This window comes from Culex pipiens, chromosome 3 (genome assembly GCF_016801865.2).
Source record: "Culex pipiens pallens isolate TS chromosome 3, TS_CPP_V2, whole genome shotgun sequence".
Lineage (NCBI taxonomy): Eukaryota > Metazoa > Arthropoda > Insecta > Diptera > Culicidae > Culex > Culex pipiens.
In genome coordinates, this window is record NC_068939.1 from 2,241,835 (window position 1) to 2,265,942 (window position 24,108).

At 37.2% G+C, this 24,108-nt stretch overlaps 1 protein-coding gene across 1 annotated transcript in view; it reads right to left on the bottom strand.

The window, feature by feature from the left end:
• LOC120425686 (neural cell adhesion molecule 2-like) overlaps positions 1-21,671 on the bottom strand; it is a 109,874-nt gene extending 88,203 nt beyond the window's left edge. Inside the window, exon 1 of the mRNA XM_039590269.2 lies at positions 20,200-21,671. Within this exon, the coding sequence (XP_039446203.1) occupies positions 20,200-20,308 (109 nt within the window). The 5' untranslated portion in view covers positions 20,309-21,671. The remainder of the gene's footprint in view (positions 1-20,199) is intronic.
• Between the last annotated feature and the right edge of the window lie 2,437 nt (positions 21,672-24,108).

A 24,108-nucleotide genomic window follows, 5' to 3' on the forward strand; every position in this document is an offset into this window, starting at 1 on the left:
GTTCAAATCATCCATTATTAAAACATGGTTAAAATGATTTTAAACGCAAGGGAATGCATTTTAAATCAATTTCAGCTGATTGCATTTAAATTTCCATTGAAATTTTGAAGTTTTTTGAAAAAAAATGCCCCCTTAACTTTAAGGGGCCAACATTGAAGCGGGGGGGGGGGGGAGTAGAGCGTCCAATTTCCCGTCCCGGGAAAAAAAATCCCGGGAATTCCTGGGATTTCCCGGAAAATAATATTTCCCGTTTCCCGGGAAATTTGTAAATTTCCCGGGAATTCCCGAAATACAAGCAGAAGTATACATTTTCCTACCTTTTTGGCACCAATGTTTTGAAATTATACAAAAAATAATAATTGGAGATTTGATTTTTTTTATTTCCATCTACTGTTCATATTAACTAATCAGCTTGTCTGCCAAGGTTTAATTCAGATAATATTTATTTCTGATGCATTCACCACTAGGAATATTGTTTGCTTATATGTTGGACAACAAAACTTACGCTGTTATGGAATGAATATAAACTATTTTATTTTTGACAACCTTTTTTAATGTTTTTTTTTTGTAATATCATTTGAAAATAAGATATTTACATCTTCCGGCCAAGATCAACATTGAGATTTGTTTGACTTTTTTTACCTTGAACATGTTGGATGGAAATTGAACTGATATAATTAAATTTTTTAAAAAGGTTTGTGTAAGAAGAATTTGTTTCTGCGTATTCGAGAAATTACAGATTAAAGTTATAAATTTATGAAGCACGTGAGCTAACAAGGGCGTAAGAGGGTTATATATGAAAAAATATTGTTGAATTTCAACCACTTTTAAATGCTCAAAATAATTTTAATCTAATTGATTTATTAGGCTGAATACCATATAACTAAAGTCATATGATAAAACCATGAAAAACCATTAAAAACAACTTCGTATCAAATTTTCAAGTTAAAAATTAGTGTTTCAAGTTAAAAAGCGCTAGAAATTAGATTTTTAAGGTAAATTCAATGATTATTTATTTATTCACAAATTGAATTTTTTGTTTTTTTTTTATTTTAATTTTATGGTCACTGACACAAATTTAAAAGCAAATACTTTGATTTAAAAAAAACCTTCTCAACAAAAATACTAATAATCATTTATTTGGGACGATTTGAAAGATTTCAAAATTAGAAAGTTTATATATTTTTTTCAAAGTTGCATGATTTTTTACAAGCACCATTAAAAATGCTGTTCTATACAATTTCGTTGCAAAAGATTAATCCGAAACAGGATTAGAATAATTTTCGTTAAATTTCAAATTTCCCTGGAATTCCCGGGATATCCCGGGAAATTTGTTGAAAATTTCCCGTTTCCCGGTAATTTTGTAACCCCAGGAAATTGGACGCTCTAGGGTTACCAGCCTAAGTTTAATGCAAATAAAAAATTTGCTAAAAATAATCGTTATGATCTGAAAATTCAAAATATGTAAAAAAAATCTACAAGTGCCAGATTATCTGATTGACTTTTCGAAATTGAAAAATCTGACTTTAAAATTAACAATTCTAATTTTCTTTGACGCCAAATTTCTATCTCATCACCGTTTCAGGCTGCAAATTATTGAAAAACACCTCTTTTTTTTTACATGTTTGAAAATGAAACGGGTCGTACCGCCCCTCTGTTACGAGATATAAAAAAACGGACCTCGGATTCTTGATCAGGGACAGTTTCACTCAAATCGAAAAGGGGTCGGGGCAACTTTTCCCGATTTCGTGTGAGTCGGTAGAGAATTACCCATTTCAAATTAGTAATTTTGGTTTAATCTCGTTTTAACTTCAGTTACGATTTTGAATGTGAAACAATGTGAACAAGTATAACCTATGTTAGTGAATTTTTTTTCTAGGAGTATTTAAAGTATCGAAAGAAGTAGTTTTTTATCAATTTTGAAAAGTTTTAGAACGAATCATTTCTGTTAACGTGGTCGGACTACATTTTCAAATCATCTTCTCTTCTCAAATTACAGCCAAGTCACAGTGCCGCACAAGTCTAGTCATTTCCAATTTCGGATGTTCGTTTCCACTTGTTTACCCAAAAGCATCAGCAGCGGCGTCATGTTATTCCTGAAGGGCCCTGACCACCACAAAATCGCTCAACCAATGGCTGGCTAGGCGAGGCTCTCGGTTCGTCCCTAAAGCTCCTGGCATGGGCTGCAAAAAAGCAAATAAATGCTGCCCGGTGGACCGTTCTCCGGTGTGGTGTGTTTGGTGGCTTGCTCCAGCTAAGCCGCAGCTTAGCCATGCTTATTGTTTATCGGGCGCAAAAGCAATGAACCGATGGATGACGGCGGGCTGTTATTGTCCACGTGGCCACCGGAGAAGGGACGGATTGATAGAGCTTAGAGCTTTCTGGGAAAGCAAATCTGGCAAGGAGGTGGGGGGATGCTGAGTAGATGAGTAGAAAACAAATACAAGCCAAGGCTGTCTCTTACTTTTCTCTCCAGGTTTTCCTAGGAAACAGAATGATGATGATGGTGATGTTGATTTGTACAGCTTCGCGATTTATTTTTTTCTCCGCTGTTCCCACAGGAGCATCTTGTCTAAAGCACTTAGAAAATTTGAACAATTATTCGAGATGGCCAGTAAGCTGAGAGTTGGACAATTCCAACAGTGTAGTAAAAAGTGCAGCATAATAATAATCACTAACTTGTTTTTGAGAAAATTCCTTTGTCTTCACAGGTACATTTTCTCTTATACACACCAACAATGTTTCATATCACGGTGGAATCTACTCAAAATTATGCAATCAAGTTTCGAAAAGCCTCACGCTCCTTCATCTGCAGGTCGATTAAAATTCCACCCCGTGTCCGTCGATAAAGCGTTTAAACGCGCCTTCGGCAGCGATCATCTCCCCAAAAAATGGAACGCCTCGCGAGCCAAAATCGAAATTCTGGGCACGATTTTCACCCAAAGGCCCCAAGGTTGATGGTGATGGTGTAGACATAATCCATCAATTACATTCCCGCTGGATGTTGGCACTCAATCTGCAAAATGGGCAGGCCGCCGCGCGATAACGAAGCGAAAAACTTTTCAAATTCCTCCCCGCGGGGCCGGTGGGGGGATCCTTTCGACGAAGGTCGTTTGCTTGCTGCTGCTGCTGGGTAGTGAAAATTTGGGTAAAATTTTCATTGGATGTTTGATTGGACCGTGGGACGGAGTTATCTTTGAGAATAGGGTTCAAATTGAAATTTTTTGCAGCATTTTTAAATTTGATTAAAGGTACAATATATGCACTAAGTAATTTATAAATTTTCCAGAATATTTTTCAATTTGACTGATAATTTGGCACTCTTCCAAATTTGATGTAACAGTAAAATATAATATAATTTGAACAGGCAAGAGACGATCTATATTTTTTATTTTTTCATACGTATTCATTTATTAGTCTCACGATACATCACATGTGAATAGACCAATTTGGCAACAATCTGTTATAAAAACTCACAAACAACAATGGAAGAATCATGATCAAAAGTGCTTAATTTGACATTTACTGATAAAGAAATTCGAAAGAAATCTAGTCCATTCACTCTCATCGATAAAAAGAAAGTTAAAAAATCATATTTGGGTAATTCTCTACCAACTCACACGAAATCGGGAAAAGTTGCCCCGACCCCTCTTCGATTTGCGTGAAACTTTGTCCTAAGGGGTAAATTTCGTCCCTGATCACGAAACCGAGGTCCGTTTTTTGATATCTCGTGACGGAGGGGCGGTACGACCCCTTCCATTTTTGAACTTGCGAAAAAAGAGGTGTTTTTCAACAATTTGCAGCCTGAAACGGTGATGAGATAGAAATTTGGTGTCAAAGGGACTTTTATGTAAAATTAGACGCCCGATTTGATGGCGTACTCAGAATTCCGAATAAACGTATTTTTCATCGAAAAAAACACTAAAAAAGTTTTAAAAATTCTCCCATTTTCCGTTACTCGACTGTAAAAAATTTTGGAACATGTCATTTTATGGGAAATTTAATGTACTTTTCGAATCTACATTGTCCCAGAAGGGTCATTTTTTCATTTAGAGCAACATTTTTCATTTTAAAATTTCGTTTTTTTTCTAACTTTGCAGGGTTATTTTTTAGAGTGTAACAATGTTCTACAAAGTTGTAGAGCAAACAATTACAAAAATTTTGATATATAGACATAAGGGGTTTGCTTATAAACATCACGAGTTATCGCGATTTTACGAAAAAAAGTTTTGAAAAAGTTACTTTTTGCGTTTCTCTTTGTTTCGTCGTCCGTGTCTGTCGCGGGTGACCATGAATGGCCATGATCGATGACGACCAACTTTTTCAAAACTTTTTTTCGTAAAATCGCGATAGCTCGTGATGTTTATAAGCAAACCCCTTATGTCAATATATCAAAATTTTTGTAATTGTCTGCTCTACAACTTTGTAGAACATTGTTACACTCTAAAAAATAACCCTGCAAAGTTAGAAAAAACACGAAATTTTAAAATGAAAAATTTCGTTCTAAATGAAAAAATGACCCTTCTGGGTCAATGTACATTCGAAAAGTACATTAAATTTCCCATAAAATGACATGTTCCAAAATTTTTTACAGTCGAGTAACGGAAAATGGGAGAATTTTTAAAACTTTTTTAGTGTTTTTTTCGATGAAAAATACGTTTATTCGGAATTCTGAGTACGCCATCAAATCGGGTGTCTAATTTTACACAAAAGTCCCTTTGACACCAAATTTCTATCTCATCACCGTTTCAGGCTGCAAATTATTGAAAAACACCTCTTTTTTCACATGTTCAAAAATGGAAGGGGTCGTACCGCCCCTCCGTCACGAGATATCAAAAAACGGACCTCGGATACGTGATCAGGGACAAAAGTTACCCCTTAGGACAAAGTTTCACGCAAATCGAAGAGGGGCCGGGGCAACTGCTGTGTGAGTTGGCGGAGAATTACCCATTTTGAATTTCGATTAATTTTAAGCAGAAATATAAGGAGCGGCCGTGGCTGACTGGTTACGGTGTTCGCTTTGTAAGCGAATGGTCCTGGGTTCGATTCCCATCTGCTCCCAACGAGAAAGTATAGGAAATATAAATCTTGAAACTCTGAACATGAACGAAAAATCAAAGTCGCTCGAGTCGGAGTTCGATCCCTCGTCCTTTGGATTGGTAAGCAAAAATGCTAACCAATAGGCCATCGCAACTTAGAGAGCTATGACTGGAATTTGGAATACTGTTACTATCAACTATATACGCGCTGGGTCCTTGTCCATTTGACAAGGGTTCGGAAGTTCTAAATAACGTTTGAACCCGATTGGTGCAAACGTTCTTCAGGGCGGGGCTTGTCGATAAAAGCTGAGGGACCTCGCGCTCGGCTAGCCAGCGTAGAAATGGGTCACCGAAGCTCGGCAGAGCTAACACCTTCCAAATGCCTATGCGAGTTATTTGTATGTATAGAATGAAGATCTAAAAATACATGGAAACAACTCAATTTGTAAGAAGCGACCGCATGGTCCCGTTTGGTTGGTTGAACACACACACACACATTTTAAGCAGAAATATAAATTTTGCCACTAAAATTGGATATTAAAAATGACGTGTCACTATTTGGAGATGAACAATGTATGAAAAAAAAAATAAATAAAGAGAAAATATTTTATCGATTGATGTATTTTTGGAAGTTCACTTTATCGTCTTTCACTTAGTCTCACTTGCATGAGTGAGAAAAGTGAAATAAATCAAGTCTTTCTTCGCCAACTCACACAGCAGTTTCCTTTACCAAGTTACCCCTTTAAGCAAATCTCTAAAATAGAAAAAAAAACAAATAGCTAAGTTTTATAATTGAATAAAATACAAAAGAAACAATTTGATACTGGAAAAATTTAAAACTTTAAAATTTCAGTATAAAAACCTGAAAAAATTGATTGATTTCATTGATCAGCCAATCAGCGGAAAGTCATTGTGAGGGTCCTCGAAACATTTTTGACAACGATAAAAAAAATATCTTCCAATTATTTTCCTCCCGCAAGGTATTTGAACTTAGTGGGCAAAGTGGGACAAGTCAACTATATGGGGTAAGAGGAAAATTGCCCGAGTGTGTGTAAGGTTCAATTTTCCCTATAACAGCAAATTTAAGTTTGTAATCAAGTTGAAGCCTGATTTAATTACTAAATAGTTGAAATTATTAAATACAATTATTTCCATTCCCAAGTGACTACGCCTTCAACATCAACTTTCTCCAAATCTGCTCATATTTGGCATGCGGGTTGTTTTTGCCTCTTAACCACATAATTTCAAGTTTAATGACCTTTGGTCCGACCCCGCGTCAGAGGCAATCCCGCCCTGCATCCTCTTTTTATTAGATTTTTAAAATCCACATTTAAAAATGCATTTTACAAAGAAAAAAATTAACAGATTTTTTGACGTAGAATCCAATGGCGTACTCACAATTTTCGATCAGTGTTGCCAGATATAAATATTTTGCGTTTGAAGTTATAATATGCAAAATTATGAGAATTTAAGTGTTATTTATATACTTTTTTTGCTATTTAGAAAGAAACTACTTTAATGTGAGGAAGGCACCAGCCACCTTAAGGTGGATTAAGTAACGATTGTCCACGATCCATACAAAAAGATTTTTTTTGTATGGACAATTGTCCAAGAAGGAAAGGGGGGGGGGGGGTAACATATTCCCAAAAAAGTGTCCTCGTGGTTTATGGATGGTCCCCATCCGTTTTCTACAATTTATTTTGCGTTAGAGCACAGTAGGCCTTGAAATTTAAAGAAATATCTTTTAAAATTTCATAACAAAAATAAGTAAATATCCCAAATTTATTTTGTTTTTCCTCTCATTCTCAAAAAAAAGTTGATAATTGACTATTTTTGTTTGTACTTATGCAGCATTTTACAAACCATTTTATATTAAAAAGTTGAAATGATTAAAAAAAAGAATGAATCTATCCTGGATGACCCCATAGTTTAATAATACAATTTAAAACAATAAATACTGTAACTTCGGATTTTTTTTAATGAGTTCCAATAAACCATTTTTTTTCCTTTTTGAGTGTTTTTGATTTAGTGGTATTAAAAAACATCCAAAAAGCATAAAAAAGCACTTTACCGAGGAAAGGCTATAAAATCACTCGAATTAAGGAGTTCATTGAATGAACTTCTTAATTTGACTTCGCAGACCCACCTTCACGTAAACCTATCGTCTCAGAATCAAATTCTGAGCAAATGTCTGTGCGTGTGTCTGGATGAGATTCCGTGCACCCTAAAAAATGCACTAGATTATCTCCAGACTGGCTGAACCGATTTGAACCGATTTGGTCTCAATTGATCCGTAAGACCCAAGTTAATGTTATAAAGTTTAAAAAAATCTTCAAAAGTTATGCTGAAAAACATTTTTGGCTAATGTTCAGAAGTTGGTACAAAGGATGGTTTTTGTGAGAAACTTCGTCTTGCTCTATATTTTTAAAAGGTCTTTAGAAGACCTTTCTAATGAGCATAAAACATCGAAGGTCTGATAACCCTATCAAAAGTTATGAACATTTAAGTGTTATTTATACACTTTTTACAGGCTGGATCTCAGATATTTCGATAGAAATAATGAGTTATCGAATTATGTGCATATGAACTTTTATTTGGTTGTTGGACATTTTTATTAATTTTTTTTATTAATGTTAGGAAGGCATCACCACATTACGTTGTATTAATTAACGTTCTCTCAACTTGAACCATTGCTTGATTATGCTGATAGAAACTCATAAGAAAATTGATTGATTTTTTTTGACTGTAACATTACAACAAATTATTATATTTAACAAATTAAATTGCATGTCATTTAACAAATATCAATGAACCTTTTACTAACATTTTTAACTGTGCATCTTACTGCTACCCTGAAGGTGTAAATTGAGAGATTCCCGTGCGGTTGCTGACTGGAATTAATTAATTCCCTTTGCGTGTTTCGAGTTTGCCAGCCGCACCGTTTCTAGGAGGGACAGGAGGCTGAACCGCCACACCGATTCTTCCGTCAATGTTTGCCAACAGCAGTCAAACCGAGTCGCGGAAGTCGCGTCTCGATGCCGAGACTAATTCTAAACAGTTGTATTTCCGGGGAAAATTGCTTCCTGGCTTCCTGGGTGCTGGAGAGAATCTCTGAGGAGTGGGGGTTGGGTTTCCGCTAGATTTAAATTGTATACAAAGTGGGAAAATGTCGACGACGACGGCAGTTGCTGCTCTAACATGATGGAAGAAGACGGTTCCGCTCTGGTGGATTCGAATCTGTTTCGGCGTTGAAAAGTTGAAAATTAGCGAACAACTTTGTCACGTTCAAGTTTTGCATTGTGTGCCCAACGGCGGCGGCTGCCAAAGTGGCAAACGGAGCACTAATTGGCCTCATTGAGTGGAAACGAGAGAGCGGCTGAGTGGAGTGGAGGTCAATTTGTGCCAAGTTTTAATTGCAGAGCGATGTTAACAAACCTCCATTGACATTCTCGAGTGATTCAGTCAAGTGACAATTGTTTCAAATTTCCTCATAGAAATGAGTTGAATTGAAAACTTGATAATAAACTTTCTTGAAAATGTTTCAACCTAAAAAATATACTGTGATTTTTAGAGCAAGTTTAAACAACTAGTTCATTAAAAAAAAGGTTTATGTTGTCTCAGTATCCAATGAAATCGACATTCCAAAGCATCTCCTCTATCAGTTTGTGGATAGAACGTCGAGTAAACATGTTATTTGCTTCCACAACATCGCCCAGCATCAGCTCAAATCCCTGGAAGGCAAAAGTCACTTCCAGGTAGTGCCATAAAAATGTCTATCGATCGCAATAGAGGTGAATAAAAATATGTTTTCTGTTGTGCTACCTCCTCAACCCAAAAAAAGGATGAGAAAACCCACCAGCCCAAAAAAAAAAGGCGGAAGAGCATATTTACACCCACAAAAAAGTGAGTAAGAATTGAGGTCGAAGCTCCGGAAAAGCAGTGCATAAAAAGTAAAAGGTACGGTTCGACCGGCGATGAAGAGGTAGAAAGATAAAGTTTTTCTTTGCAATTTTCTCCGAGAATGCTTAAGGAACATACGCACGCGTAGCAGAGTACTCTACTCTACTCTACTCGCCGAGGCAATGTACCAAACGAACCAGTGCGGTGATGTAACAGCACGGAACTTGATTACACCGAGGATTTTCGAGGGTTGTAGTCAGGGAAATTGTTTTCATGAGTTAAATTAATTCGACTTGAAAAATTCACTGTGTATTACCAACGTACATTAAACGGCAAACTTGCTAGCACAACAAAAAGCTACAAATTACATCCCTTTTGTCAGCGCTTGGAATTTAGTCACTATTTTCCACTGTGAAACTTCTGGCGTACACGAGACTCTGTAATGTAAAAAATGTCCGAGCAGCACACGTTAGGTTGATAAATCCTTCTTGATAATCTTCTAGATATAAAAAAAAATCAATGGTTTCTGGTTCCAATCAGTCTTATACGGAGCATCGGATTGAGGTGCTCTTTGTTGCGTTGATTTTGTATAACCCCCGATAACTTATTGACACTTTGGCCACTCTGAAACCAATTCCGGAGCATCGGCAAATTGTATGGAAAAAGTTACGTAAAATTCAAATTTGGATCACAGGAGGCTGAATAAGCAAAAAAGCGAAAAACGTCAACAAACGCAAAAAAAGGCAGAACGATTTTTTTCGAGTAAGGCTTGTTTATTATTAAAATAAAACTTCGATCTTATCTTAAATTATGCAATTTGATTATTTTTTTTCATAAAATTATAAAATATTTGAAATTTGATAAAGAACAATCATTAAAAATTAAATGTGAGGGGGAGAGGAAAAGGTTAAGAACCACTGTTGGGGGTGGGGACCACCCCATAAAATCGAAATTTGAAAAAGTTAAAAAAATATTGATTGTTTGTGTACATACTAGATATGAATTTTCCTGTACAGTAATCTATCTATTTGATTAAAAATACAAAAATAAACGCTACACAATGTATTTTAAAGTGTAAACAATTTGTAGTAGAAGTATTTTCAATGATAATTTTAATATCTTCAGCATTTTTTCGCCCCTGATATATTGAGAAATTTTTGAAGGAACAAAAACTGTTTTTAAATTTCAGAGAAATTCTCTGTAATTTGTATTCTAAGACTCTGGAAATCGGACTAATGGTTGCTGAGATATAACCTTTCATGTAATTGAGATTAAGGTTAACGTAATTTTTAATTGTTTTCCAGTTTGTCTTAATTATTTTCTGACGATAGATTGGCTAGTTTTGGTCTAACTTTTTATGTCAAAAACGTAAATGATTTCGTATTTTTCCAAGATTTTTTTGACATTGACAAATCATTCACTTATCTAAACTTATCCAATTATCAAAATATCGAATTTGATAATACAAAGTATGTTAGTTTACAAATCACTTTGGCTTTAATCAGTTTACCAAACCTATACATTTTGTGAAAATAAACCCTATATAATTCCCATATTCTTAGCGTATAAAATCACTTAGACTACTTGTAATGTAAAGGAGACACGTACATCCAGAATATTTTCAAAAATTATCAGCTCTAAGCGATTAAGTGATGCAAAGAAGATTTAAGTAAAAACTTGATAGCCTTAAAAAAATGTTTTGATCCTCTGAAAAATCCGATTTAAAAACATGTAAAAATTGTAAAAATCTTTAACAATTTTATATGCAATGGTCTGAACTGAAAATAGTAGTTTATGCAACAAGTTGCAAAAAGAGGTTTTTTTCAGCACGAGTCGTACATTTATCCAACGAGGTTCACCGAGTTGGATAAATACGAAGAGTGCTGAAAAAATCAAGTTTTGCAACGAGTTCCATACAACATTTTTTGCAATTCCATAAAACACACACTTAGTGAAATTTTATGTAAAATTTTCATGTATTTTGTCAATAAATCGTTTAAATAAAAAAAAATTTGAAAAGTGTTACTTTTTCAAAGAAGTGCTGAAAAGTTCAACTTTTCAGCACCCATTTGAGCATTTATTTTGAAAAGTGTTGCTATTCGATTCTGTTATTTTTGGCACAGAAAAGTAGGCTATTTCGTCGTTCAAGAATGACAGGAAAAGTAAGTAATTTCACGACGGAATTGCAAAAAAAAATATTTTTTTTAGCCCATACATCCAATTGAAATGTGGTCAAAGACAAACTTATGGGAAATTGGACGAGCTTTCCGGTTAAAATATTCACGAGACTGAAAAATCAAGTATGTCATATAGAAATTGCCAAAAACCATCAAAAAACCTATTTTTTCAACATTTTTATTTTTAAAACCGCTGTAACTTCACAAAGATTGGACTTAGGACAATGATCAATATGGAGACTTTTATGTAAAATTGTCTGGAGAATCGATTCCCGTATTTGGTTTTTGAAAATTTTGACGTTTAGAGCACTTTTCAAAAAAACAGTTTCAGTAAATGATTTTTGTATTTTTTTAGGTGAGTTACTCCATCCTGAATTTTTCGTCAGTCTTTTTGTAACATCTTAGAAAATTTTCACAAAAATTTTGAACGAAAAAAAATCGTGAGCTCACCTTCAAATTTGACTTTTAAACTTAAAAATCAAAAAATCTCATAAAAGTGGACTGTTTTTTTCTTTCAGTGTATTTTTATCGGAAAGCCCGTCAAATTTCCTACAAGTTTGTCTTTGACCACTTTTTGATACGATGCAACGGCTTCGAGATACAGCAATATTTAAATTACGAAATACAAAAATATTTAAAACACTTACGCCCTTCTCAAATGTCATTATCGAGTGTAACTGGCTCCATATACACTTAAATGGCTTATATATGCCTAGGATAACATGTCTACAAAGTTTCATTGAAATTGAAGAGGGTCGGGTACAACCGATTCCCTATTTGACATGGAATTGCTCTGAATTCAAAATTACGGTAGATAAAACGCCTTTTATCAAAAAATCTGTAATGTACTTTCCGATTGCAAATTTCAAATTATATAAAAATTAGGTCAATACAAATTATGCATGAGATTCAAAACTTTTCTCCAAAAATCATAATATTGAGAAAAAAAACTATAAACTATAAAAAATCTCGAAATTGAAAAGAACAGTTTTGGGAAACTGAGTTTTTGTGAAAAAAAAACGTTATTTAAAAATCGGCCGTTACGTTCCGTTTAGTCATCGGAAAGACCCCCACAAAGTTTGAGCCAAATTAAAAAATACAGATAAAATCGATTTCCGGTTTCGGCCGGGAAATGCTCATTTGAATATTCCCATCGGTTTCTTTACACCAATCGAAATTGTTTTGGTTTCATGCTTATGTTGAAGTAGATCCAATAATGCAAAATAAACATTTTATGGTTGAATTTATATCCATAAACGATGATCAAAAGTAACTTATGTATGTATTTGAAGCAAATCAAATCACCCTAAGCACCGCAAAATTCCCCATCAAGCACACAACGAAAAAAGAAAGTTACACCACCTTTGACCCCTTTTTTGCGAACATTCCCCCCTCAACTCGCTCTGCGTTTAACCCGTTTTTCCAGGGCTCAACCAGAATGTGGCAACCAGCCATACGGAAGAGCATCCGTTCGCGATATGCTACACCTCATCTCAATGGCAGCTTCCCGGCGCCACTCTTCATCCTCATCATCGCTCGTCCTCACACACACACACACACGTAAACGTGCGCACACCGAATGGGAAGTGGTAATACATGTGTTAAATAAGCTTCTATCCAGAGGGGCCTTTCTCCCTCTCTCTCTCTCACACACATGCACATGGATTGTGTCACAAACTCGATTCAAGCCACCATCCTTTGAGAATGAAGAGTCAATTCAAGAGTCACTCGTTTTTGTGTCGCTTGTCGGTGAGGTGGTGTTGGGGTTGGGGTCATGATAGGATTGCCTCACTCGATGCGGAAGAGCAGTGGGGAGGGGGTCTACTGCTTTCATCTGGTTTGTTTGCTCAGAGCAGCATAACGGTAGGGTGGGGAAGCGAGGGCGTCAGATTTTATGACACTGTTGGACTCTCGATTACGCTGCCAAGTGTGTGAATTTGGTGTTAATAAAGGGTTTTCCCAACCCCAGTTATGCTCGGACCATGTGTGGCACCCCGCAATTACACACATACCAACAACGTGTGTGGGCGATTCATTCAGGCTGCTGGGCCAGACGAGAAAAGTTTGCTTCACCAACAGTGCCAGAAAAGTTTGTCTTTTTCCGGAAGGGCCAAAGTGACGGAGAGAGTCGTTGATCCCACTGCTGGGCGCTTCCGCTGGGGAGTTGATTTGGGGAAAGTTACTGGCCGAGGAGAGAAAAAAAGCAAATCCGAAAAGGGGATGGTACTTATCGCACTCAGTCATTGTGAGAATTAATGTCATTCACCGCGTCGTGATAAAAGTTTGCAAAGCGGTTGAGGGAGTAAATCTGCTGAAGTACGGAAAATGTGGTCAGCTGAGGCATTCAAAAAGCGAGAAAAAGGATTTTTGGATTGAAATATGGATTTTCTGAACGTCTAAGGATTTAAAGTTGTTGATCATGCTTTTGAAAATGTATCAAGTCAAGTCAAGTCTGACGAATACATTTAAATATTTTTTTTCTAAAATAAATAGGGTGAAGGATATCCAAAATAATAGGCTAGGGCAAATATAAGTAATAAAATTTTCTAAGCGCAATTGTTTGTCTGCATAATTTATTCAGGTATGATTTGACTTTTTTTTAAAGAACATTACTAAAATTATACTACCAAAATACCATATTTTGTTGTCGATTTGAGTGGCTCTTTCTTTGGATGGTGGTGCTTAAAAATAATTTCGGAAAAAAATATTGGAAAATTACCACCCTCAAAATCCTGAACTATCATTGAAAAAATGTTTAGCTGTAGGACCACCGAATCAGCAAACAAGGTTTTTATTTGATCTATAAGTGTACTAAGCTAAGTTTTTAAAATGTCTTAGTAATTTTCATCAAAAGCCCAACTTATCACACATTTTTAAACGTGGCCAGCTAAAATTGGTTCAGTTTTGATTTTATTTAAAGGTGGTTTATGCAAAAATCGTTTATAAGCGGAATTTTATTTACCATTTTATTTCAGTCTAATTAATTTGGCCAAGGCTATCATGCCAAATTTAATCAAATCTGTGCAGTTTTGATCTCACGTCAAATCGCTGTTCAGTTAATTTTAGTTGCTGTAATTAATTTTAGACCAAAACTTTGGATGTTCTGAAACATGTTTTAAAAAGCTTTTTTAAACATTTTTAAAAATTGATTAATAAAAATTACCAAGTCAAACCATTTCTCAACTTATAATGGGTCATTCCAGGTCAACTGAGTACACTTTTGGACTCGACCTTCACCGATTTGGACATAACCTGGAGGGAACGTTCATCTATCGATAGTTAACAGAAATCCTAAGTTTGGTGCTGATTGGACCATCCCTCTATTTTTGGCACCGCCCTCTTTTTTTGACGATTTTCTAAAAAACTTTTTTTTTAATCATAACTTTGCAACTATTTGAGCAAAGGACTTCCTACAGGTTGCATTTTATAGAAAATTGTCCAAGGAATTCGATAAAAATAAAGTTTTAACCCTTAAATGCCCACTAATATTATATTTTAACGTTTTAAGTATTAAAATTCAGTTTTGACCAATTCCTTATATTTTTATTTGTGCGACATAATCTTCAAGAAATAGTTGCAACGATCTTACTAAAAAAATGTGTTAAAATGTGGACCTGATGAAAATTTATCGGAAACTGATTAAAATTCACCAAATCCTGAGGTAATATTAAACATTTTTTTTTGGCACAAAATCTGTTATCATTTCCTGATGAATATAACCATAATTATTTTTCCGTGAAGGTTAAGCTGCCAGAAATAAAAAATTAATGATTGCAAATGATTCTTTGATATTTTACCAAAACTGATAATACTTTTAACTTGAAAACTGTGACAAATAACCTTTAAATTTAAAAACAATTTCAAACCAATTGAGGCTCAATGGTTTCAATATTCATTTATTTTATAAATGCAATCTGGCAGCTGGATCCACTTGTTTCGTGTAACATGACCGATGCATTGGAAAATAATCATAAATTGTTGAATTCGAATAACATACCTAACGCAAATAAAAAAAACTGTTGTTCGAAGCACTTGCTTCTACTGAATAATTAATGAATTGTTTTATAGGAGATATGGTAAAAGACTAGCAAAAACTAAAAAATAGATGTTCGACAAAAAAAATCAAAATGGTTTGGGATAAATCAAAAACCCAAATCAAGTTTGTGCAAACAATACTCAAAGCTGAATGTGTTTCTAATTTGTTTCGTCATTTTAATTTTACCACAAAACTCTCCACTTCGGTATCTGAACTCTGTCTCATCAGCTTAACTGCAGACGTTTTCCAAAACCATTTAAATATTCATTGCATTCCAAAACTTATCCATTTCGGTGCTCCGATGCGCAAAAGCTACCCACAGAGTATGGTATATGGTATCAAAACCGTATCGTTCCACAAGTCCCCAAGTCTTACATGTCGCCCGCCGTCTCACGTTGAAGTGAACGACAGGACTCTCCCATCCTTCTGTGTGCTTGAACAAACACATACGACGGCTATCAAATTTCTAATTCACTTTCTAATCCCGGTAGATCCAGGTTTTCCGTCTCCATTTTGGAAGCACTTTGCCCGGAGTTGCCTCTCGGAGGGATATTTACCGGGAATCTGAGTAGCTTCTACTTTAGGAGTGCCTCGTACACACACGAACACACACACTCGGGGATCAATTACTCAATTTATAACTTTTATTGCCGCTGTGAGACGCACCCAACATGTGGGAGGAGGATGCGAGTGCTTTCTTGTGATCCCTTAAAACGTTTTTCGTTTGGGGATGGAGTTTGAAAAAATTTGCTTGCGTTTTTTTAATGTTCTAAAAGCGTCTTATATTCTATTAACAGCGTCTAACTTTTCCCTTGATGGTTTTTATGCCGTTGGTGACATTTAACAAAAATAGCTTGGGTTCAGTGCTTATGTGGGCTTAAGACAACTTAGATATTTTCGTCACATTTTGGGACAAATATATCTTAATTTTTATTTTTAGTCACCAACGGTGTTTAAATTTTTTTTATTTTTGACGTTAATGGAAACCATCCCATAATAGCCTATGGTTAAGCTGAGACGATTAGAAGAATATTTGTTCAAAATTGAAGTATCGGTATCTCATTGTTGCAAATTTATTTAAAAAAACACTATGGTTTTTTAATTGTTAAGATCAGGAGCGGCCGTGGCTGACTGGCTACGGTGTTCGCTGTATAAGCGAATGGTTCTGGGTTCGATTCCCATCCGCTCCCAACGGGAAAGTTAAGAACATAGAAATGATGAATATGTACGAAAAATCAAAGTCGGCGGGGTTCGATCCTCCGTCCTTTGGATTGGTAAGCAAAAATGCTAACCACTTGGCCATGACGACTTGGTGAACGTGGACTGGAATTAGGAATACTGTTACAGAGAGCGGGTTGTGGCGCTATAACCACGGCAAATAATGTCCAGGGCATTCGTGGAAATACAATGTCCCATCCCAGAGGGTCCCGGAGTACCAAACCTTCTTAGCTTGGTTGCTCCCAACGAATACAACCAAATCTCGGAGCGTATGTTGGTGTGTCCCCACGCTTCTTCCTCCCCTGTCGATTCAGAATCGTGTTGTTGTTCGAACACTCCGTGCTCAAACTCAACCCAATTACGAGTCATCTCTGCGATACGGCTTTACGCAGTAGGCCTGGCCGCTTTAACGCTTGTGATGTTTCAATGCATACTACACCCAAAGTTAAAGAACGAGGGGATAGACCTCACGAAAAGACACGTGAGGAAAGTGCTATATTGCGAGAGTATAGTCCTCTCGCGTGTTCATTCGTTCATTGGAACAGTTCATCCTATGAGTGGCTTATATGGACAAACGACCACCACTTAGTCACCGAACCATGGTGGCCCATACGGCAAAGGCACGGTTCAATATGCCGAAGGTCTTGGGTTCGAGTCTCGGTACCGGTACTTTTTTTTTGATAGATGAACTTTTTTGGAAAATGAACCATGAGTAAAGTACTCTCGGTAATTTCGGGATTTATCCTCTCCGTCCGCACACAGTACCATTTTACTACCGAATCGTGCTCTTTATCCTTTCGTATACCGATGCCCAGTTTTGAGTGTAATGTAATGGCGCACTACAAATGTTAATAAATGACAAGAAGAGTGCTAGGCGTCATCTAACCTAAGGCACTCTCCAGGATCCCTTCGAAAGATTGGCTGCGCTAGGGTCTGATTTGATTAGATTAGATTAGATATGGTTTCTTAATTGTAAGATCCAGTTTCTCCCTAATAAAATTTTTCAAACCAATTAGTAACGTCATGATCACTAAAAAAATATCTAAAATTTCTGTGAATTGTGTTCATGAAATTTAGAAATAAATTCACGTTTATAGTGCAAATGAAACATACTCATTAGGGTGGGTACGTTTTTCAAAAAGTTCTCGGATCAAGTTTTAGTATGGTTCTCCTTGTAGGGCATGTCCATAGGGACTTTCATGCCAAATATCAGCTCATTTGGTTGTAAACTGGCTGCGCGCATCAGGGTTAAAGTTTACATGGGAATTTTTGTTCAAACGCTCCTACAGGTCTGAGAAAATAACGCGCCAACTTCTGGTATGATCAGGCCTATGAGGAATGGTCTAGAGAACAATTTACCGAAGAAAGCATATGGATTCGTTGTCCCTAGACCTGGCGCATCGGCAAACAATCCGATGTCTCCGGAATCAACGGTTTTCCCTCAAAAAGCATCAAATTTTCCTTAGCATGCTATGAAAGCTTGATGAACACCGCGACGCCATACGTCAGGCAGCTACCACGTGGATGAAAAATTTGCAAAAAAATACAAATTTGCTATGCAAAGATTCAGAATTCGAATGAATAATATCAGGATTGCTCGCAATGATCATTTTCTAGTTAAAAGAAAGTTTGCAATTGAATATTCCAGCCGTTTCTCACCCACGTTGTAGCTACCTGACTATGGCGTCGCGGTGTGCATCAAGCTTTCATAGCATGCTAAGGAAAATTTGATGCTTTTTGAGGGAAAACCGTTGATTCCGGAGACATCGGATTGTTTGCCGATGCGCCAGGTCTAGGGACAACGAATCCATATGCTTTCTTCGGGAAATTGTTCTCCAGACCATTTCCCATAGGCCTGACCATACCAGAAGTTGGCGCGTTATTTTCCCAGACCTGTAGGAGCGTTTGAACAAAAAGTCCAATTTTCCCATAGTAATTCCCATGTAAACTTTAACCCTGATGCCCGCAGCCAGTTTACAACCAAATGAACTGATATTTTGCATGAAAGTCCCTATGGGCATGCCCTACAAGGGGAACCATACTAAAACTTGATCCGAGAACTTTTTGGAAAACGTACCCACCCTAATACTCATGAATGCAGTTCTCAAATTCACGATTACGGAAATTGATTTTTTTTCTGTGTGTCTTAATACATAATAAAGATCACGCCAATAAACTTTGTAGGATGTTTTACGGGCTGACTAGAAGTATGAAAAGATGGTCATACTTGGTCTTACAGTAAAAATTTTGTTCTGTAAAAGATGTCAAAATTTCCATGCCCTGTGGTTGGCTTGGACAAATTTAAGTATTAGAATTCATAAGTTGATTAGAAAAAGTACGTAACTTACGACCGTTATACGTACTTTTCCAGGTGCTATGATACCTTTCCATGGATTCAAATTCCAACGCTAAGTACAGCTTTCTAAGTTAATTGGTTGTAGATAGGCCAATAGGCATAAGACAAGTTTTCTTTCGGCCTTACTTTTTTAAGGGAATGGTTTAGACCCTCTTCTTTATATTTAAATATAAATCTTTTACAAGAGCGTCATGCATTTCAAGGTTATTTTATAAAGTGCAGCCAGAAACCTCCTGAAAATTGCATGTTCCGTAAGTGTGGCACAATTGGCCAGACACAGAGTTTCGTATTTTTTTCATATTATTCCCCCTACAAACCTCTCACCATTATATCTATAAATAACTCGGAGTTTTTGGCTCGGTAGATGCACGCCTTCTTCCTTCCCTGATAAATCTATGAATTGTGAGCTCCGTTCACAGAATTTGTCACATCGACGCCATCGTGCTAACTTGCCGTACGTCGCTTTTTGACGTTCCGAGAAAAACGCGTTTTAATGTACGACCTTGAATAAACAAAAACGAGAGCACGCAATGTAATCAAAGACGTTTACCATTCTGTGCATTGTGCTGAAGTTTGGTTGAGTTCGGTTGCTGTAGTCCCGAGTTTTAACTACACAACTCGACATTTTTGAAGTTGATGTCACTAAAAATCTCGGTTTCGTCAAGATATGATAGAATTAGACTCCCTGAACACGCTCCAATCGACAGAATTGAATTTTAGTGGATTCAATGCCAATAAATAAAATTTTAAATTTGGGTAAAAATTCTATGGAATTATCTTAAGTGACCATGCGTACCCACGTTTAGGTTGTGCGCATGGTTGCTTATATGAGGGAACGCATGGTTGTTTGACATGATTCCATAGCATTTACCCCCAAATTTACAATTTTATTTATTTGCAGAGAACTCCTTAAAAATTAATACTGTTGATTGAAGTGTGTTCAGGGAGCCCAAATCTATCTTACCTTGACGAAACTGAGGCGTTTACTGACATCAACTTCAAAAATGTCGAGTTGTGTTATAAATGTTTACGGTAGTCGAGCTTGTACCTGTATCAAACGCGTTCTGGCCTGAAATCCCTTTGGCCAATTGCCAAACTTACATCATTTTGCAGGCTGTGTCAAGATAGTAAGACAAGACTGAAACTTCTTTCATATGAAAAAAGACAAAAATGCACGGAATTTTTTCAGTTTTTATTGAATATATCAGGATTGACGTACGACAAGTTAGCACGATAGCGATGACATGCGTTTAATGCAACGCAGTAGGATTTGCCGCATTGTTATTTGAAAATATTTTTCAATCATGTGAATGATTTTCGCAAGATTTATTTACAAATATAAAACATAATGAAAGCAGAATAAATATACAAATTAATTCCTATTTATATTCGATTGCAAAATATCGTAAAAATAGAATGTCCCAGTATTTGTAGAAATCCCTGAAATTGACAGAAAATAAACAACAATATTACCTTTTCTCCGATGCCGTCCAGTATTTTGCAAGTTATTATCCAGAAAGTATCCATCCAGCGAGTTGAACAGCGTCAACAGATACACTAGCACGAGCTTTTCCAGCCACATTTTCCTATCCTGCACCTATCTTCAAACACACATACACCGAAACCCAAACCTCAACCACACACACCCACGCCTACGCCCGACGTTAGTCGGGGATGTTGTTTTTGGAAGCTCTCGCGGGCAGCAGCAGCTTTTTATTTTCCTTTCCCTTCCAGTGAAGCTTTGTTTTGAGGCCGTTGTTTTATTCTTTACTTTTCTTTTTTTGTTTGGGTTTTGTAAAGTATCGACACACCACTTGCCGGCGTTTTTTGTGTGTGCGCTGCCTTCTTCTCACTAAATGTTTTTCTTCCTCTTGCAGCGTTGTTTCACAGATGGATTAGGCAGGCTTTCCACGCCCCAGGGAGAATACTGCCGATGGTTTCCTAGAACAACAGCGTTGATGCTGCGCCCGGGAGTGTGTGTGTATATGGCTGGGAAACAATTCAACTTTTACGATTATTGCAACCAGCGGCAGACGGTGAAGACAGAGAGAGCGAGGACGAAACAGGAAAGCTTTCAGAGTTTAGAGGAAAACTTACACGCAGGCAGCACACTTTTGAAAGCAACACGGAAAGTGTTTAGCATATAAATGAACGCTTAATTTATGGTTATGACTTCAAGTTGGAGGCCAGGAGTTTTGAGATTAGCGAGGGGAGAGAAATTTAAAAATGGTGTTCGAGTTTTATTCGGCTTTTAACCTGGGAACTTGGAGACCAGCAGGGGCAGCAGCGGCAGCAGTGTCGGTGTAAATTGTAATCCTGATTACACGCTGTTAGTTCGGTCTGATGCAGATTAAGTCATGCCACACCGTCGCTGGTGGTTTCGAAACGGGTGTCAGTCACGTGATCAGCTAACGTGGAAGCACCTTCACTTTCTTGCGATGATTCTTGGTTGGTGGATATTTTCCCATCACTATTGATTCAACACTGACACATAATTTCTAGACACTTCTGGGACCTTGCGCTGTTCTACTTCACGACTAATCGCTCTCTGCTTCAATCTTCATTTTGCGCACTTTGAATTATTAAATGCTTGCTCTCCTCGGTTGGGCAGTGTTCTGCAGGTCCAACCACCACACGTTCCTGGTTTGGGTCATCCCCCGAGGGGTCACCTGAACCCATGTCCCAGCGGTGACATCACAACAGCCTGGAAGAAGCACAACAACTATGCCGCGGAAAGGAGAGCGCACAAAAAAAAAGGACAATCCTCAACCCCTTTCCACTACCGGCGACCACCAGCGCCAACAGTCCATAATTTGCACAGTATCCTTTCTACCCTCGCGGGCCACACGGAACAGACGGTGGGTGCTACGAGAACCGACTCCACTGGCTTTCGGAGGACATCAACCGAACCGACCGAACACACGGGACTCGTACAAGCGACTGAACCGTGGAGTTTGATTCGGCAATCCTGCTGATTTTGCATCCTTGCCGACGACGAGAAAGACGACGGGACACACACGTGAGCCGTAGCTCAGACTGCTCGAACCGGCGCCACTGCGCATGTCCTGGTGCTCGAATGTTGAGCTACTCACTTCGTTTTGCTGCTATTGCTGACGTATTGCAGCCGGCGACAGTTGCGACCTGACCGTCGACAAGGTAGCAACGATTCAACCAACTCTGCGCACAAACCTGGAAGCCAAAACCCAGCTGTTTACGTAACCGACGTCCTCCAAAGCCCGAAACCAATTACGGGACCACCTAGAACCTCGGAACTCATGTGTCTGTGGTCTAATAATACACGATGTAAAGCGATCTCGTCCCAGGCCGCACCTAAGCTGGCAAATATTTTGATTGGTTTCAAGACGTACCTATATTAGAGTCCTGCCCCTCCCGGCAAAACGGAAGACGGAACCTTCTTTGGAGACATGCCAGCAGAACCGCACGCCCACAGAGTAGCAGCCAACTTTGGAGACCAAAACAAATTCATAAATGGTCTGGCGGCCACCCAGACGGTTACGAACCCGTAGCACGGCATAGAAAAGGGATTGTTTATTCATTACTTTCCGTTTTCCCGTTTTTGAGCGAGATGGCGAAGCGCCCTCCGTTCACACGGTGCTGGTGCTGTGCTGGCTGGATGGCAAACAGCTCCTTTGGGGAGGGTGTTTAAATTAGAGACACAGCAACTGTTTGTCAAGGCCGGCGTTATGGAAGGCTCTTTGAAGCAGTGAATATTTCGGGGAATGACTAATTAGGAAACGAGATGGCAGGGTTCAATGAATGTTTGCAACATGATGTGAACATGGTTGTCACTCAGATGTGAATAAGGGTCGATGGCTTAAAAAAATGCCATATTAACAATAACAGAGCGAAATCGGTCTTATTTTTAGAATTTTAATTTTTGTATTTTTTAATCCGAATGAAACTTTTTTGGTGCCTTCGGTATGCCCAAAGAAGCCATTTTGCATCATTAGTTTGTCCATACAAATTTGGCAGCTGTCCATAAAAAAATGATATGTGAAAATTCAAAAACCTGTATCTTTGGAAGGAATTTTTTGATCGATTTGGTGTCTTCGGCAAAGTCGTGGTATGGATCTGGGTGCTGAATAGTGTTTCGCAAAACGGCCTCAATTTTAAACTGTCAAAATGGAACCACTTTACTGTTGGCCAAATGTAGAGAGTATTGTTATCGATCATCAAAAATTGTTTATTTTTTGGAAAAATTAAAAATGTGGGGCGGTGTGGCTTTCGAGGAAGTGGAGTCAAGAAATCTTATTAGGTTGCAGGCGAGATCGACATTTTTATAATTTTACATAAATGGAAGTTTTTTATGAAGTCGATGCGGTTGTATCTATCCAGAAGCTGTCTTAATTGTTAGATTCCGTTTGAAAACCTACTGGTTTAGTGAAAATCTTCTCTGTTTGTTGGATCAGCTTTGCTGTCATGTTTTTCGCTGGACCAGGAAGAGCTGCAGGATTCCAAAATCAGCCAGGGAATTTATTTGCGATATCGCAGAATGACACCCTCGCCGCAGTTCTTCGTCATACGGGAAAAAGAAAAACCTCTTCTAACCGATTGAAACTTGAAAATACACACTTTTTTCCAGCAAAAAATGTCAAAAACTAGTCATAAAACACTAACTGCTGATTATAAAACAGCTTATTTACCAGTAACACAAAAGTCATGCTTGTGCTTGAACAGGCTCATACTTTGTTAATGTAAACAAAGTGGGACCATTCGAAAATCACGTTACGCATTCTCTCTATTCATCACTCAGGTATGGATATGGACTACACTCAACAAAAAAATTATATACGGTAAATAAAATGTTGGTGGTTTTTTATTTAATTTTTTGTCACAAAAACTTGATTTGCAAAAAAAACTATTTTTATTTTTTTTATTTTTTTATATGTATTAGAGGACATAAAATGCCAACTTTTCAGAAATTTCCAGGTTGTGCAAAAAATCTTTGACCGAGTTATGAATTTTTTAAACAATACTTATTTTTTCAAAAAATCGAAATATCGGTCGCAAAAATTTCATTTTTCGATGTAAAAACAAATTTGCAATCAAAAAGTACTTTAGTGCAATTTTGATAAGGTGCACCGTTTTCAAGTTAAAGCCATTTTTAAGTAACTTTTTTGAAAACAGTCGCAGTTTTTCATTATTTAAAAGTAGTGCACATGTTTGCCCACTTTAAAAAAAATATTTTAAAGAAGCTGAGAAAATTCTCCATACTTTGCGATTATGAACTTTGTCAATAAGACCCTTAGTTGCTGAGATATTGCCATGCAAAGGTTTAAAAACATGTAAATTGATGTTTTCCAAGTGTTAAATATTTATTATCGCGGACTTTCTTTAATATAAAACAATGTACACTTGTTC